Genomic DNA, 16977 nt, shown 5'->3' with positions numbered 1-16977 from the left:
AGATGGGCTCCAACATCCTGCCACGCCAGATCTGATACCCTCTATAATTTGTCAGCACACCCTGATGGAGATTAAAATAGATTAAAAAAATGCCCAATTCTCATTGTCACTAGTGCTATGCACAGTTTTCTAAAATGACTACTGAAAAATAATTGAGAGTCTAAATGGTTTCTCTCATATTTAAGTTTATACCCCAATAATTAAATCTACCTTCTCACAAGGGATCAAAACCAACCATCTAAATTGCATGGAAGTGCAGAAGGTTCTTCTGCTCTATCCATGTCTTCACAGGGTAGAAGCACAGCTTTAATTCTTACAGCTGCTGAATATCACTTTATAACCTTATTTTACCGTGTACTAAGCTACTTTTCTGTATTTACAGCAAGAAGGTTTTAATCTACATCCTTACGTTAAGCATGTTATAATTGCAAAGTACATAAAACCTTTGCACTGCAGCTTGTCACTTGTCAAGACAATACTGAAAAATTTGTTTCTGTCAGTTTTCAATGAATTTTAAGTATTTTAAAAATTTATTTCTACAGATGAGTAACTGTAAAAGAGGAGCTTAAACGAGGCCATTTAAACACCAGATACAAGGAAAAACAGTCATCCAAGCGATGAGCATCTAGTGTAATATTTACACAAACTCCACTCAGATTTCCTGATGCCATTATTGCAGTGGTTGTCTAAAGAATCAAGAATCGAACCCAAATGCAGGAATCTTCAAGAAAAGTGGATGAAAAGTATTTCCCAATACAAAACTTTTAAATATACACATGCCAGCATTAGCACTAGAAATGCTTCACACCCAGGTACATCTAGCACAGCAAATACTTTTCTGCATATATGTCAATGAGCTGTTCTTCAGCAAAGCAGACACTCCTTTCAGCACACATAGAACCACTTTAAGGAATCAGATCTCTAATCAGGAAAAAGCAGATGTTGGGGTAGCAGTAACACTTGACACAACTCGCCTACCGTAGTGACACAGCGCAGCTTGAAATTCGTGTATGTGCAACTTTCTGTATCCCTAAAAGTCTTCCAGTAACTGTTCAGAGCACCAGCAGGATATCACCCACCTCCTAGCAAAATGGTAGTAACTTGCTCATTGGGAGTGATATTTTTTTCTAACACCCTATCATGATTTCTTCCAAGCATTCACACACACTTGAAAATCGATATCTTACTATACTATCTGCTTGGACCATCCATGGCTAAATCACTGTCATTGTATTAGATCAGCCACAGCTAAACAGATAGTTTCCTCCTAATTAACAAAAGACTGGCTAGTAGAAACAGAATTAATTTTTGTTAAATGTTATGCTCTTTCCATACTCTCCCTTTAGCCTCTTTGCATCTTCTCCTCTAAGCTGTTTCTTCCTTTTCTCAGACTTTGCAGCTTGCGCCTTCCTTTCTTCATTTTCCTGCATTCAGACAGAACAACAAATAAAAAAAAAAGAAAAAGAAGAAGAGTTGCTGAAGGAAAATCTGGTTAAGAAACTTTCAATTTGCAATTAATAGGTGTTGTGAATATGCTCTATGCACACTTAAAACTCTCAGCTGCTGGAGTTTGAGGGTAAATAGCAGAACAGAGCTTCTCTGTCAATCCCTTTGGCCTTCTCCATATGGTGATGTTACCAGCAAACTATTTCTTGAGCTTTAACTACAACATTTGACTATGGAGTGAAAGGCATTCTTCTTAATTAGTCCTTTTGTCAACAAAACAGAACATTAGTTTAACTTAAATCGCATTCTAGAGATTTATCCCATAGCAACCTTGATTTTATATTGTTTGCATTCAGGGATTTCAACCAAAAATTTCAGGAACTTTTTGGCTGTATTAAACAGGCATTCACAGTTTCTCTTCAGGCACCTGTTGATTTGCAGCTGTATTTCTGCACTGGTGTTCAGTGGCAGCATCTGTTGGTACCAGTCAGACAACTGCCAGGATGGCATAAATCCTGCTGGCATTTACGCAGACAGGCAAGACTTTGGTTTCCACAGAGCTGCTGGTAGCAGGTTGATATGATTGAGAGAAAGAAATTGAAGATAAAGAAATTGAATGATTACTCCTGGTAGAGGAAGAACTTTACTCTAGGTTTTGACAAGAAGCACAACTGTAGGAGAGGGTGGTTCTGAACAACTGGAATAAGTGTAACAGAACATCCGAACTCACAACCCTTGAAAGGGTTATGCAGTCCTTGTTCCAGAGCTGCAGTCATCATCAGAACATTGCCATCACCACCTGGAAGCTTGCCTGCTTGTGATTGCAACCAGCCTGTAGCTAATCTACGTGTTGTAGGTAGATCAGTAGGTGTTGGGCCTGCTGTCAGAGAAATTTGTGACATTAACAGTAGTGTGCTGCTGTGTCATATTACAAAATTTAATAATGTCCAGGAAGATGCTGATGATGTGGTGAAATAGGATTCTTGATGAGACATGTCTGGTCTCGCTTGCAGAGTCTGGCAGCAGAAGAGACATTTTCTCATTATAGTGATCGATTTGGTTAATCGCTATGGATCATCTGCTGCTATTTCCATAAAGTGCGCTGAAGAAGTCCTCAGAAACATGCACAAGTTTCTTAAAACCTTTATAGAAATTTAAAGCTTAGGATCCTTTGGTCCAAAGACATTTCCAGGCAAATAAAGAAAACTTGTGAACATTAACAGAATTAGTCTTTCTGAAATATAACAGCATTATAGGCTCAAGGTTATGGGGACCTTCACTGAATACATAGAAAAGGAGAGAAAAATGGTGTACTCTTGACAAAGGAAGAGAAGGATATATTTTCCCTGAATGGAGGGTGCTTCTGAAAAAAGGAGGTCCAGGTGATGAAGTCTTATGGAGAGGCTAAAAGCCTTTCATCGTTGTATGCCTCCTACATGCTTGCCTGATCATTCCCACTGTGCCTTAGGGTAATGTCTTTGAGATGTTAAGGCTGCTGATGGACTTGCAGATCTGTGAGCCTTGGGAGAATGTCTCTATGTAATGTGCCACAAAAAATAAAGGAGGTAGATTCAGGGATACATCGTTCTGCTACTCAAGCAGCACAGAATGTACTGAAAACAAACCCAAATATATCAGGAATGAATTTATGTATTGAGGAAGCCTGAACCAAATTGTTCAGAGGAAATTAAAAAACAAACAAACAAAAAACAAACAAAAAACCAAACAAAAGCAAGAACATAACAATTCAATGCAACCACACTTTTCAATATGAGAAAGCCCAACAAGGTAAAGGCAGAGGAATTAATATTTATAATCCCTCCTCAATCTCCTGGATTACTGAAAGCAGCTGTATGGATGAGATTAAATCAAAGAGGGGTATCACTTCGGATTTGAACTTTGTGGGATGTTAGATACTTGCATGATCTTTGAACTGAAGGATGCTCCATGACAACTGTTTATGCCCACACTATCTAAAGCACATCCCGTTCCAGCACCATGTGCACCCTGCGGAGGAGCAGCTGCTCCAGCTCAGTTATCCCAGGGGAGCCCTCAGAGGAGCCGTCCCCATGCAGAGCTGCCTATGTAACCTCCCTCATCAGCTGAGTACTTACTTCCTAGAGCAGATTTTGTTTAACATTTTTTCTCCTTTTTCTGAGGTTACACAGACTCTTTGTTGGGAGCTCCCCTTTGAACAGCTGCAAGTGCTAAGGGAAATCAAATGTTTCTCCCAATCCCCTATAATCACACAGTGTTTCTTTTCCACACAATTTTACAACTCAGTTCTCAGTGTATCTCCAGTACTGTTTTTTTCCATCTTTGATCCAGGAAGCTATTTTCTCCCTTTCTCCTTCCTCCTACCATCTGCTCCTTTTATTTTTGAGAATTGGCAAAGCAGTCACCAGCCCTGGGTGATGAACTAGCTCATTTTCACTCTGTCAGTTTTGGGGATTGTTTGGCTGTTTTAAAAGCCTTTTTTTTTTCCCCCCTTCACCTCTTCAACTAGACAGAGAGGAAGAAGGCAGATTCTTATTATAGCAATTTCATTTGTGTAGCTCAGCTTTTGTTACCTGAAGGATAAGAGAGCAGAAAGAACCCTCAGGGAATGGAAAAGGATTTCACTTAAATGAAGTAGTAACAAAATCAAAATCTCTCTAGGTAAGCTTAGGAGCTATGAAGAGTCACTATTTATCAAAATTATTTCCCTTCTTATTTCATGTGAGAATGGAAAGATAGCACTAATGATTTTGGTAGTGCTTCTGCTTTACACAGAAGACTCATCTCAAAATAAAGGTTACACCTTAGCCTTAAAGCTGTCAAATTGCACTAGAAAGAGACAATGCATGTGGCTGATTCCAATGTAAAAATCAAAATCACAGAACAATTAAATACTTTGAAAATTTAAACCTTCAGCTTTTCACCATGGTGCTGTTTCAAGCAGAGAGAGTATCTTTACTACAGTGACAGGGAGAAAGCAAGGCAAGAAGGAGAGGAGTTTGCAGTACAGGTCTGCAGTGGACGTAACAGAGAAGCACACGATATGGCTAATGGCTGTCTAAGGGAGTCTACATGTTGGGTAGATAAAAATAAGCTTCTTGCTAGTTGTTCCAGTCTAGCTGTGAGCAAGCAGCACCCAAAAAAGTAGTTTAAATTTACTGCATCTGTACTAGGACACTACTAATCCCTTTATTGGGACTGTTTCTTCAAAAAAAATTGTTGGATTTACCCTTCACAGCAATTTTCCAGTGTAGCTCTCCACAGCTGCTGAGCCATGATGTTCTTGACTCTTAATTCTTTCCTTCCTGCCTATATTTTTAGGAACTCTGAGGGTCAAGTATGTCATCAAATGATCTGTGGTTTGTAGGGTTTATTTCCCAGACTATCTATGGTGCTTTTGCATCATTTTAGAGCCTGGGTAGCTGTATTATTGTGAAATTGAAGGCCAGGGCCTCACAGGAGAAGCAGTGGGAATATTACAGGATATATTTTTCATCTTCCAACACTTCAGAAGCTCCTTTGTTTTCATCTGAAACTACGATCTGCCCTTAAACACCCCTTCAGCCTCTCTTGCCTTGACATTGCCCAGCAGAGTTGGTTGTGTTCCTGCAATACGCCTTGTGACGTGGATGGTTCCCTGGGCAGAAGGCGAATCCAGTCTGGGCTCCCCTGGAGTCAGCACCAGAGTGGGTGGGTGATTGTTGCTGTTAAAATAGATAAATGTGCAGCCACTCTCACCTGGTATTAAGAAAACCCTAGAGGAAGTTCATTAGTTCAGGTGTGAAGTATGTAGCAGGGGATGCGAAATGAAGGTTTACTGGAGGCTTACTAATTAGAAGGTGCTCCACACAACTTTTATGGTGAGTTGCTCTTTTCTTCCTCGTTATTGCAAGGAGTGAAGTCTCATAAATGAATAAGGTGCCAAATATAATCTCTTGGGAGATGCATAGTTTTGCGCGGGGCAAAAACCAAACTGTTTTGAGCTAACTAGTAAAATGAAATACCTATATGTAAACATGTTTTCCAATTAGGTTTTGCCTATTGGAAAAATCATGTTTTGCCCATTGGCAAAGCCTATAAAGCATGTCAGGTTGCTCATTCTTTCACACACCACTAAGCTCTGATTGCATTGAAGCCTGATTAATAATTTTACAGTGGGAACAACAACTTGGAGGGTTCTGCACAGAAGAAAAAAAAAATAATAAAAAAAAATCACATTTTATGTTTGCCCACATAAATAGTTACTTTTGGTAACCCAGCTTGGAGAATAAGAAAAAAAAAGTTCTTGTTTGCTTAACAATAAAAGTTCTCAATGTATTTCTAAACAATCACAAATGCAAACCACCTGTAGGGCCTTGAGGAAGAGCTCTCTGAAGGTTTTCATTGTGTTGAACACATCTTCTAAAGACAATTTTTTTCGGTCTTCACAAAAATAATCAGCAAGTTCTTCCTTCTTCTTTTCGATGGAGGCAAACTCCTTCTGCAGGTCCTTTGAAGCATCAAGACTGCCCTGAGACACAGTTTGCAATACAAGTCATGCATATTAAGAAGTAGCATATTCTGAGCTGCCCAGAGGACTCAAGCCACTTAACACAGAGCAATCGGTTTTTAAAAAACCTGACAATTAAGACTGTTTCACAATATGTGATATTTTCCTCTTAATCGAACCATCTACCTATTCCCTCGTTTCATTTGGACCAAAGCAGCTCATTGCTTGTTGACACTTTCATCACAAAACCACACAGAAATTTGGTACAACCTGGGATGACTGATCAAGGAAGATACAGCACCAGGATTTCTGCCTTTTAACTTTAGTTAAATGACCCTGTTCTGAGAACACGAAAAGCTAGGATGTTTGGAAATATATGGGAAAAAAAAAAGAGAGCATATTGCAAATCTGTTCACTTTTTTCCCCCCCAAGGAACAGTGAGACAAACCATGTTTCTGTACTGCACTGTATGCATTTATAGTTGCATCCTACATTTCATTTTTAGGTCTTTCCTCTCTTTTGCCCATACACAAACTGACTGGTCCTCTGCTCTTTCCTTATCATGATACTACCAGAAATGGAGCAAAATCTGGGATGCTCCTTCCAGCAGGGCACAGGGGAAGGATGTAGTTATGGCCCTTTTCCCATAGAGTTCTATGGCCATTTGCAACATGAATTACAGTGCCTTTGAGAAGACATTTAAAGTGGTTAGGAAGAAAGATAGGAAGTGCATCACACCCACGTTACCTACTTGAACAGATTTTGCATGCTGTATTTTTAAATCGTCTGTCGACAGAAACAAACGCTTCTCTATTTCTAACAGTTTCTTCAAGTTGGCACCTGCCTCAGCCCGCAAAACATCCAAGCGGATTCTGAAAGGTCCACAAAAGGGACAGTACATTGAAGGGGTATTTTGTTTTCATTAAGTTAAAGTACTATTATAAATGATATAATCTGTGCAAATGAATGTAGAGTTAATCATCCAACTCAGACCCTGCCTTTGCAGGTAGTTCTCCTCTGTATAAATCCTTTTCTGTCCTTTTCCTTTCTTCACTAAGAAAGAATTTACTTCTGCCCTCACTACTTCCCTGGACAGACTATGGAAGAACCTTGCTGTTACAATATTCCAAAAAAATCCAAAATTTCCTGCCTATTTTTATTCACAGGCAACACACATTCATCCCCCTTGTGCCAATACTGTCGGTACTTAGCTGGCTCTTTTTTCTCCTTGCCTTTTCTCCCTAATCTAATTATAGTCCAAAATTACATCTCTTTTAGAGTTCATTTGCTAATAGCTCATGTGGAGACCCAAACATGTTACCCTGCCAAACCAGCATCTTCTGTGGTTCTGACCAGCTTTTTGTGCCAGACATAAGATACTGAATTGGCAATACCTGACACGGTACCTCCAGATGTGAGCAGCGCTAGAACAGTCCCTTGCAGGATGTTCATTGTAAACAGTTCTCCACAGGTTGATTAGCAAATCGATTTTAGAAGTTTGAGAGTTGGACTAAACTGGAGGTCAATTACTTTATAAAAATGAACATATACCATCATTTATACCATCGTCACCATTTATACTGTCAACCAGCAAAATTTAGTTTTAGATAACAAAAGTATTTCTGTTATCACACAAACCCAAAAGAAATTCATGCTTCAAAACAACATCCAAATTAAATTCTGCACAGGAAACTCACAAAACTGTAATACTTTGTTACAGTAATGAATAAAAATACTTTTATATTTAATTATTTAACAGTTACTTAACAGTGTCAGTCCATCTCGAGATTACCCCTACTTCTAGATAAAAGCAAAATAAAAACACTGAGGGTTCCTATGAATTCATAATAGGATTAAAAAAGGTTAATCCTCATGCTACAGATTTGGATTCTGATTAGTGTAATTTAACGTATCACCATGTGATTCTTCTGAGCTAAACAGAATAAGCTGTCATTAGACTCATGAGGCTTTCAGGCACATGGAAAAAAATCTGCAGAAACTGATTTTTTTTCTTTCTACCCAAATATATTGGAAACTTGAGCTGATACTCAACTCAGAGACTCCTGAGATCCCCCAATTGCCAGTAAATCACCCCAATCATTCCCTCCTTACACCATCTCTGCACATGTACCTCCTGATGAGCTTACACATGAATATCACTGAGAAATGTCAGGGAAGATTTGTTTCTATTGCTTCTATTACAATATGTGAAAGGAGAGTCTTGTCCTTGAAAATGAGGGAGTTCGCTGTTTACACAGTTTTACTTTTAGGTAGTACTGGAGCTTCAGAAAGAAAAATCCCACTGAGCTCCACATAAAAAGCCTTAAGCAGGTTGATTTATAAATCTCAAAACTGTCTGGTGTTAGGAGGGAACTTCTGTCTCCCACAGCAGACAAGTCCTGTGACCTTATTACACCACCATAAAATGACTCAGCTCCTTGTTGGCTTTAAAGAGGTTGGCAATTCATACATGACATAAACAAACAATAATGTCCTACCCTGCTGCCTTGGAAACAAAGTCAAGATCTCTGGGAAGCTGCAGCAAATCTGTGTGATTTTTTTCAATCTCCTAAAATTGAAGTGAAAAATAGTTATCTTGCACAGTCAGTCAAAGAGTATGAAAGATTTTCAGCTGGACAATATCGGGACCAAAAAATTTACACATCAGTTTTCATTCTTATAAGCATGGGAGTAAATCTAGTCTTGTTACTTCTTTTTCTCATGTTGGGACCCATAGGGAGTTAAAGATAGCAAAAGGTTGTGTTAATTACTCAGACTTACATCCTATGTGCTGCCACAGTGCACAAGCTGACCTGAGATTTTGTCTTCAAGCCACTAAAATGAATTTGTTTTGACAGATGGGTTTGGGAGGCATGTCAACACCAGAGAGCAGTTGGAGAAGAGAAAGAAACGGCAAGCAGACATGTGAAAAAAGCTTGAGAAAGGAAAGCTAGTGTTAACTCTCTAAATATTACTGCATATGGATTTGATCCCACTTGCACAGAGAACAGTGGAAAAATTTTCATTGTATTTTAGGCAGAGACACTCAACCTCCAGATACCTACAGTGGGGTGCTACTGAGGTCAAAGCCCCTTCGTTTCTGGACCATTAGTATTTTAGAATAATGCATACAGAAATAATTCAAGTTTTGTTGTACCTCCAAAATATGGTGAAGCAGAGTAATGTGGCTTTGATTTGCTTTTGTTTCTGTTAGTCTGAGCAAGGCACTAATTTTAAAACCTCCAGCATTTCCAGTGTGATGCCCCTAGAAGATACAAAAGAAAGCTCCTTCAGTTTCCAAGTCTTGCATTTGTATTTTCTGTTATCTTCAGAAATACAGCAATTAAAGAAAACAATTTACTTACATAGTTCAAAAAGTTTCCAACTTTAAGAATCAATTGGCAGAAAACCAGCAGTCGGTGACTGGTAAGAAGTGCTGAAGAATAAACAGAGACACATTTTCAATAGACTAAATTAAATGATCTGAAATAGGATTTTCCTTAGGTTTGACAGTGAGGCTAAGAAAGTTATCATCCAAGAGTATGTCAAGCCATTGTTATGGATTTGGAAATACACCAGTACAGAAATAAATCAGCTGAATGGAAGTGGAATGAGTAAGTTTCTATTGGAGTCTCTTCTCTACAAACTAGTTTTCCCATCAAGTTTGGAGTATAGATGTGTCATCCCTACAGCCACTTAGGAGCGAGAACTGCACATGGGAAAGTCTATAAACTTGTGAAAGACGATAGCTCAAATTTCCAGCACGTATTATTCTAGGTTAAGAAAAGCAAAGGGGTTTTTGCCTCATTACCATCCTTAGTGATAGTGATAACCAGAAGCTGTGTGTGTTTTACTGGAGAATCTGGGGTAAGATGAAAGTTTTTGTCAAAACTAGAACAGAAACTCTGACCCATGCAATGGGATGGAACAGGGACAGGGATGACAGGGTGAGACTGCAGAGCGCTGTTTATCGCAACACAGTGGAGAAAGATTAAAGCACTAACATCAAACAGCCAGGTATAGCCAAGTTTTATGTGCAACCATAAACAGAAGTTTTGCAGTTCAACATGAGGTCATTGACTTTCTTAAAATTATTAAACTGAAGTGGAGCTTCATGAACAAGCCAATTTAAAACTAAAACCAAGGTTAATTTTGTGTGGAGGGGGTTCCTGAAGTGCTGGTGAACACCATCTAGGATGTCCAGTTTGTAAGCCAAACCAAATTCTGGTAAGTCACTGTGGACTGCTCCACTGCAGAATTAAGCTGGGCAGCAACCAGTGTGTACTAGAGGACAAACTGTGACTGATGCACTGTTGCGGACAAAAATCTTCACTGCATACAGAAAAAAACTAGCCTATGTTCAAACAGAATCTGTCACTGACATAAAGGAAATTTCTTCTCTGCAGAACCACTCATATGAGAGAGGTTTGTGTTATTCATGTTGACAGAAGCTCCACTTCAGAACGGACAGCACAAATTGCAATTCTAGAGAATGAATTCTAGAAGCAGGAATTTGCAGAATGGTTTTGACATTCAGTACATATTCAGCAATTAAAAGGTTAATTTTGATTAAATTATAGCATATGCTACTACTGATTCTATTCAAGTAGGAGAGAGGCTTCCTATAGACTGAGCCTGGGCATAGGCAGTGGACTGATGTACTTACTTTCACAGGCTGTCCTGATGGCTTCTGCTTTTGGCCACAGACACTCCAGCAGAATTTTTGTTTCCTCACAAATCAGCATACATTCAATCCGCAACTGGTAGCTAAAAGAGATCAGTGGGAAAAAAACCCCAACAAACACCACAAAAACAAAACCCTCAAGCTTGATAAATTGTCTTGTGTTCAGCAAGAGAATCACCCATTTTAGGCAAAGCTCAGTACCAGCATTGTTATCCTCTCTTTAATGCTCTGACACGAGAACTGGATTATAAATAAATCAAACACTTAGATATTTCCAAAGATGTCCTAGAAACAGTTATGATCTCCTCTTTCAGAAAGCAATGTTGCACTGACATCTGGCAGTGACTTCCCAGCATAATGGGGCCATAATTTTTGACAGTTCCTGGGCAGCACTAGTCAGGATTTTCATTCTTCCCTTTAACTTCCCATACAGAAATTCTAAATATTTTTGCAGTGATGTCCTTTAATTATCTTTGTGCCTCGCTATGGATTAATGTTGTGGAAGAGCTATGAAAACATTTTCTAAAGTACTTTTAAAGCTGGCTATAAGCTTGAGAAAGTGAAAAGACACATTTTCACCATGACATTTTCAAAAACATGTCTCAGGCTGTAGCGTGGCAACTGATCAGATTTATGGAGAGCAGTTCCTATGAATTACGACACATCACCATGTTTTTATGGACAGCATAAGGATTCCTCTGTGGTCACCTCCTCTGACTTGGTAAAAATCAGGGAGGTGGTGAAAACACCAGCACTGCTGTGATTCAGCGATGGGTTTGTGGGCTCCCATTGGAGTTGGAATCTCTAACCCAGGGGTGTAGGGAATCAGCAGGCTGGTGGCAGGATTCAGTCTGCAGCTTCATGCCGTGCAGATAGTAGCTCTTACAAGAGTCAAGAGTTTTCTCACTAACTTATCTGTGGTTTGCCAAAGGTGTCTGAAAGCCTGTTTGGCCTTTAGGAGGGAAAAATTTCTAAAACCAGCTCTACAGTCAGATTATTTACCCTGAAGGCTGAATGTCAGGAACATCTCTTTAGCACAGGAGACAGAAGCCTTAATTCTTATGGATAAATCTGATAAGAACCACACTCATAAGTTGAAGACAAGGAAAATTTTGCTTACCTAGGAACTTCCAAGAGATTAAGATAAAACTGATCTGCATCTGCTAGCTCTGATTTTTCCTCTTTGCAAGATTTGAGGCCATTTATCTAATGAGAAACGAAAGAATAAAATACTCGCACAAATATTTCTGCTTCCAAGTCACTTCACTGGCTTTTCTGAACTTGCTGTGTGAATGGGCAATGGGGCTGAGGCCGATGAACAATATATTGTGTATATGAACTGATTTGCAAGGGCTAACATGTAACTCGAAACTCATGTTAATTTGTACAACATCTTGATGTTGAATACTTGATCCTCAGGCTGGACTTCAGCAAGCTACATTGCATCCAAGCCTAGCAACCCCTTTAAAAAGATGAGTCCTTTCTCCTCACTGAAACCTTCTCTGAAAGGCTCTTTATTCACCTAAGTACATAAATGCTAATTTACATCATCCATATAATTAAAATAACAGAAATAGAGAGCAGCAGTTGGTCTACACCTGTGTTGAGTCTCCCAATGTGCTGTTGCCCAACCTTTCTGTGAAGAACCCAGACCATTGCTGGGGCACATCCCACCACCCTACTTTGGAAAGTCATTGACTGAGATGGTGCAGGAGGATGTGGGATCTGGTCACAGGTTTATGGTTTTGCAGTGCAAATGTTTCAATCTGAGCCCAAAACACACTGAACTCCATCAGAGCAACACAATAGGTACCTCGTGGTCATCAGGCAGCAGTTTAAGTAGCTGCTTCAGTCTCTCAGCATCCAACTTGGATCTGTCCCCTTTCTGAATCATGGCAACAATCTCTTCATTTGAGCTGTAGAACAGAGAGAGGTGCTGTAGACCGACAGCACAGGGAAGAGTAACATGACAAACAGAAGAGACCTCAGTCTCTCAGCTAGCACTGTAGGAGTAAATGAAATAATTCTTCCTGTACTTGCCTCCCATTACATTTTGGATTTTAGTCATCAGAAGTACAGTGGAGATGTGAAAAAACAAAGTATTTTTTTTAACCCTAAAGCAATATTCTTCATAATTTAGGTGTGTTTCTGGGCTTTGCTCATCTTTACACAATAAACCCTGAAGGTTCTCCTTTTACCGCAGGTGTCTAGTGTCACTGAAAAGAGATTCCCTTTTGAAATTCTCCACTGCTTGCAGCAAAGCCAAGGCTAAACGAAATGGCTCTCTTCCTGCTGAGAAATATTTGTAAAGATCCCAGAAGATTTTACCCAAAATCCTTCCTTGAAACTTTGGCAGTCAACATGTCTTTGAAATGAGTCCAGACTGCTCTGGTTTAAGCTCTGGGGAGCTTGGGTCCCTCCAGCCACCAGCATGAACATAAGCAGGACCTGGCTGCAGAGCAACATCATCCCACATGAGTGCAAAAGGAGCTCAGCTCCGGGGTCCCACAGCCGCTGACTGCTCCCAGGAGAGGTTAACCACTGCCCAAGGATTCATCCGGAGAGAGGAAATAGCAACTGGATGGGGCTGTGCACAGCTCTTCCCCCCTGAGAAGCAGTTCGTAATGGAAGAAATAAAGTAATAATAATAATTCATTAAAAAAAAAATCCTCTGACTGATTCTGATTTATTCTTAACACAAAGGAACTTCTAGGCTGAGTTTCTTTTCGAAGCACTCGTAACATGGGCCATTGCACCAAGGGCAGGGAGAGCACAAAATCTGTCTTTATCCTGCAGTAGTTTCAGGGAATCTAAGTGTAAAGTCAATTAGCAGTTTGCCAAAAAACTAGTACATATTAATTTATTTTGCTTCTTTCCCCACCCCTTAAAGACTTGGTAAATTTCAATTTGTTTAATTATCAAAATTTATTCACAGTTTATGGAAAAACTGTGAATAAAAATGATATATGATTTTGGATCTGAATTCCTGGAGATACGGCTTTAAAGTCAATAAAGTAATTAGAAATTTTCAATCAAGAATCTTCACTGACAGATGCTGCCAGCAATTGATATTTATGTCAATAATACCAAAGAAAAATATGTTTACACATGATTTTGCTATAATTGATGAAAACTGTCCTTTTAGGAATTAGTGGTGGTGAGTTTTAGGTTTACCAGTTTGCAACATGATATGGCCTTGAAAGAGACTGCCACACCTCATTAATTAAAAAAAAATTGACTCCTCACTAAAGAAAGATAGTTGTGTAAAGTATTTCTGCTAGATTTGTTTCGTGCAATGACAGAATAAATGCATACACATATCAAATAAATAATTCAGATGGTAGTCTCCAAGTCTTACCACTTAAATTGCTTCAGAAATATACTCAGAAGAAGGCTTTTCTTTGGACCTACAAATGTGATCTGTCAAAAGAAGAAGAAAAAGAGGAGCCAGCTAGAAACACATTTACCTTGACTTTAACAGAAATTTTACAGCTTTTTTTTTGTTGGGCCAGATTCATTCTTCTCTACTGATAACATTATCAACAATATTCATTGATCAAACTTAGAGGAATTTACAACAGTACAGGACATTAGATATACTACAGAAAGAGAAAGAGACAAAGTAGTAGAGAAGGGAACTGATTTGTCTAAAATATTCCAATTCATACGAATTAGTACTGAAATTCCCACAGCCTCCCTCTCTCAAACTAAGGCCTCAGCAGAGTCACTTCAACATGCTTAATTCTAAATCTCTTCTGTGCTTTTTTTAAGGCAATCTTAGGCAACGGATATCAAAACTTTATACCCCATTGTAATAAGATTGACAACAGTAAAGAGTGAATAAGCTTGTTACTTCAAAGAATTATGCCAGGCTCTACAAAGAGTGAGCAGTCCAAGTACCTCTTTTGATTTCTTCATTTTTGGCCCTGGTTTCTCCTTAGGTGCTGTTGGTGGGACACAGAAAAGAAGCTCCAGGCTTGCATAGTCAGGCTCTACGAGCTCCTTGCTGCTGCTTGGCATCACAGCCCACATGGAGTGGCTTTCTGGAAGAGAAAAACACTTCAAGATGGACCATGGAAGTTGAGGAGCACTTTCAAGGTAGCATGATTTGTGGAAAGGAAAACACTTTAGAAGATGAATGAAATATGACTCTCATTGTTCCTGGACGAATGTTAATTATTTAAGAATTTCAGCTCCCACAGACAGTATCCCAAAGGTTTGAAAGCTAATTAAATCTGGAAAACTACTGCATCATTCATTCCACTGAACTGAGACAGCAGAGAAACTTAATGGACTACTCCAAATTCTTTTTGTTATTGCTGACCAAACATTGGAGAATTGTGTTACCCAAACACAAGATATTGCATCTGATTAGGTAAACATCTCTCTTTGCAAGAGATAAGGACTCCCAACCCCAGAATTATCACCAAAATCATTAGGAACCATCCACATGGCACTTCAAAACATGACCTTGTCTACAACAATGGAATCTTTAACAAAGGATCTCACCTCTTCTTGCTTTAGGAGACATTGAAACATTTGCACTGAAGACATTGGCTCTGAGTCCAAATGTCTCTCTCTGCCCAAGCAGGCAGAATGTGGCTCAGACTGATTTTCTCTGTGCATGTTTATGTATTTTATCACAGCGGCAAGTTCTTGCCACCTGGTGTCCCCCCTTTCTCAGAGGTAAGGGCAAAGGAGAACACCTAAGAGTTATATGTTGTGTGAACTGAGTGTGAAAAGCTGCAGTATGAATGGAAACGTGTTCACAGTCTCCTTGTCGAAGGTTAAACAGGCCTTGCAATCTCCTTTGGCAGACCACATGTTAACCGCAGACCTCAGTGTTATTTTGTGTGGGGGAAAAAACCCACAGAATCCACGTGGCTGTGGTCAGTATGAAATGAAGTTGGAGGCCTCAGCCTACCCTGAGGGTACATGTTCCCTAGCCCTGCTGACAAGAGTTCTCAGTCTGGAATCTCAGCTGATGTATCTTCTGGCTGTGCAAGGAAATGAAAGTCAAAGCTTCAGCTGAGAAGACACTCCCCAGTGATGCGCCAGGAGCTCGTGAGGAAGAACCATGGAGCATGAGTATTCAAGAGATCCTCCCACTGAACACAGAGTGTTTAGCAAACCTTATTTAGTGCAGACTCACAACATAACTTTAACAAGTAACAAAGACTGAAAGGTTAGAGAAGATCATTTTATCAGCCATAAAGTTTCAGTTCAGTGCTTTCCCCAAACTACTGTTTCCTCCATTTATTGGCAAAGGCCTAGTTTTCCATATTTATTTGTGATTACTAATTTTTTGTAGGACTGAGAGTAAGCAATGGAACCACCTGTGTGACCTGACTTATTGAGTCAAGACCTAGTGCCCCAACATGAGAATCTTTGTTTGGACGCAAAGTAAATGAACCAGTCAGCCCAGTGTTATAAACAAGCACGTACGTCTCACCACATCAGAAGGGAGCTTCTGCCAGTGAAACAACTTCATCCTCAGCGTTGGCGTCTTCTTAGATTGGGGCTGCTCCCCACATCCACAGGTAAGATGTTTGCACTCAGGATTACTGCATGGCTGAGCAGGTGGGAGTGACAGGACATTTATGCCAGGCATGGGAACGGGTGGAGGAGGCACCTTACACCCAGGGGGTAGGGGTGGAGGAGCTGGTGGCAGAACTGACATAGCAAACTGTCTTTGGGAGGGTGAAGAAACACTTTGCTGGGAAGGTGATACATTCCCTGGGGATTGCTGCAGCTTCCTGGAAAGGCCAGATGTTGGAGAAAGACTCAGGTCTGCACTGGGGTTCCCCTCTTCCAAGTCCATATCAACTTGAATACATTTGTTCACCTTTTGAACAGATGTTCTGGATGCTGCTTTGTGGTGATTCGGGCATTGCATGCTTGATAGCAGGTCCTCTGTGGCTTGTCCCATTTTCCTGCTCTACAAGACAATGAGGAAGCGCACGAATTAGCAAAGTTCCCCACAACTGCCAGCTCCTGCAGAGAAACAGAGAAGTAACAATGACCTTCCTGCTAAGGTAAAAATCAGAAACATTTCTATCTGCTCTACAAGAGACATTTCATGGTAGTTTCAGCTTTGTGAATCAGGAGCAAAGCAGAACTGCTGGCCATAAGACTCCTTTTTGACTCCTCTTTATCCTTCTACCTTCTTGTTATGACACATAAAGGAAAAGTAAATGCTATCAACATAGTAAATCTTTACCTGGTTGCTTTTTTCCCCTTGTTGCTCAGCCATTCACTGGGATTTTTCTTTTGATGGGACAAACAGATACCTCCTATGGAAGCTGCTACAGGTGCTCTACAAAGGGGACTTCTGAGACAGTAGGAAGACAGTTGCTTATTC

At 39.9% G+C, this 16977-nt stretch overlaps 1 protein-coding gene across 1 annotated transcript; it reads right to left on the bottom strand.

Moving 5' to 3' along the window:
- Positions 1–1238: 1238 nt before the first annotated feature.
- On the bottom strand, positions 1239–16512 carry LOC139828046 (inverted formin-2-like). The gene is made up of 12 exons (XM_071808623.1): positions 16062–16512; positions 14517–14659; positions 13975–14036; positions 12430–12532; positions 11737–11822; positions 10599–10699; positions 9298–9368; positions 9090–9197; positions 8431–8501; positions 6684–6804; positions 5789–5953; positions 1239–1424 (listed from the first exon to the last, which is right to left on the bottom strand). Exons 1-12 carry the CDS (start codon positions 16510–16512, stop codon positions 1302–1304), a joined length of 1605 nt encoding a protein of 534 aa, XP_071664724.1. The 3' UTR covers positions 1239–1301.
- Between the last annotated feature and the right edge of the window lie 465 nt (positions 16513–16977).

Source organism: Patagioenas fasciata, chromosome 5 (genome assembly GCF_037038585.1).
Source record: "Patagioenas fasciata isolate bPatFas1 chromosome 5, bPatFas1.hap1, whole genome shotgun sequence".
NCBI classification, from domain to species: domain Eukaryota; kingdom Metazoa; phylum Chordata; class Aves; order Columbiformes; family Columbidae; genus Patagioenas; species Patagioenas fasciata.
This window is presented reverse-complemented; position numbering and strand designations above follow the sequence as displayed.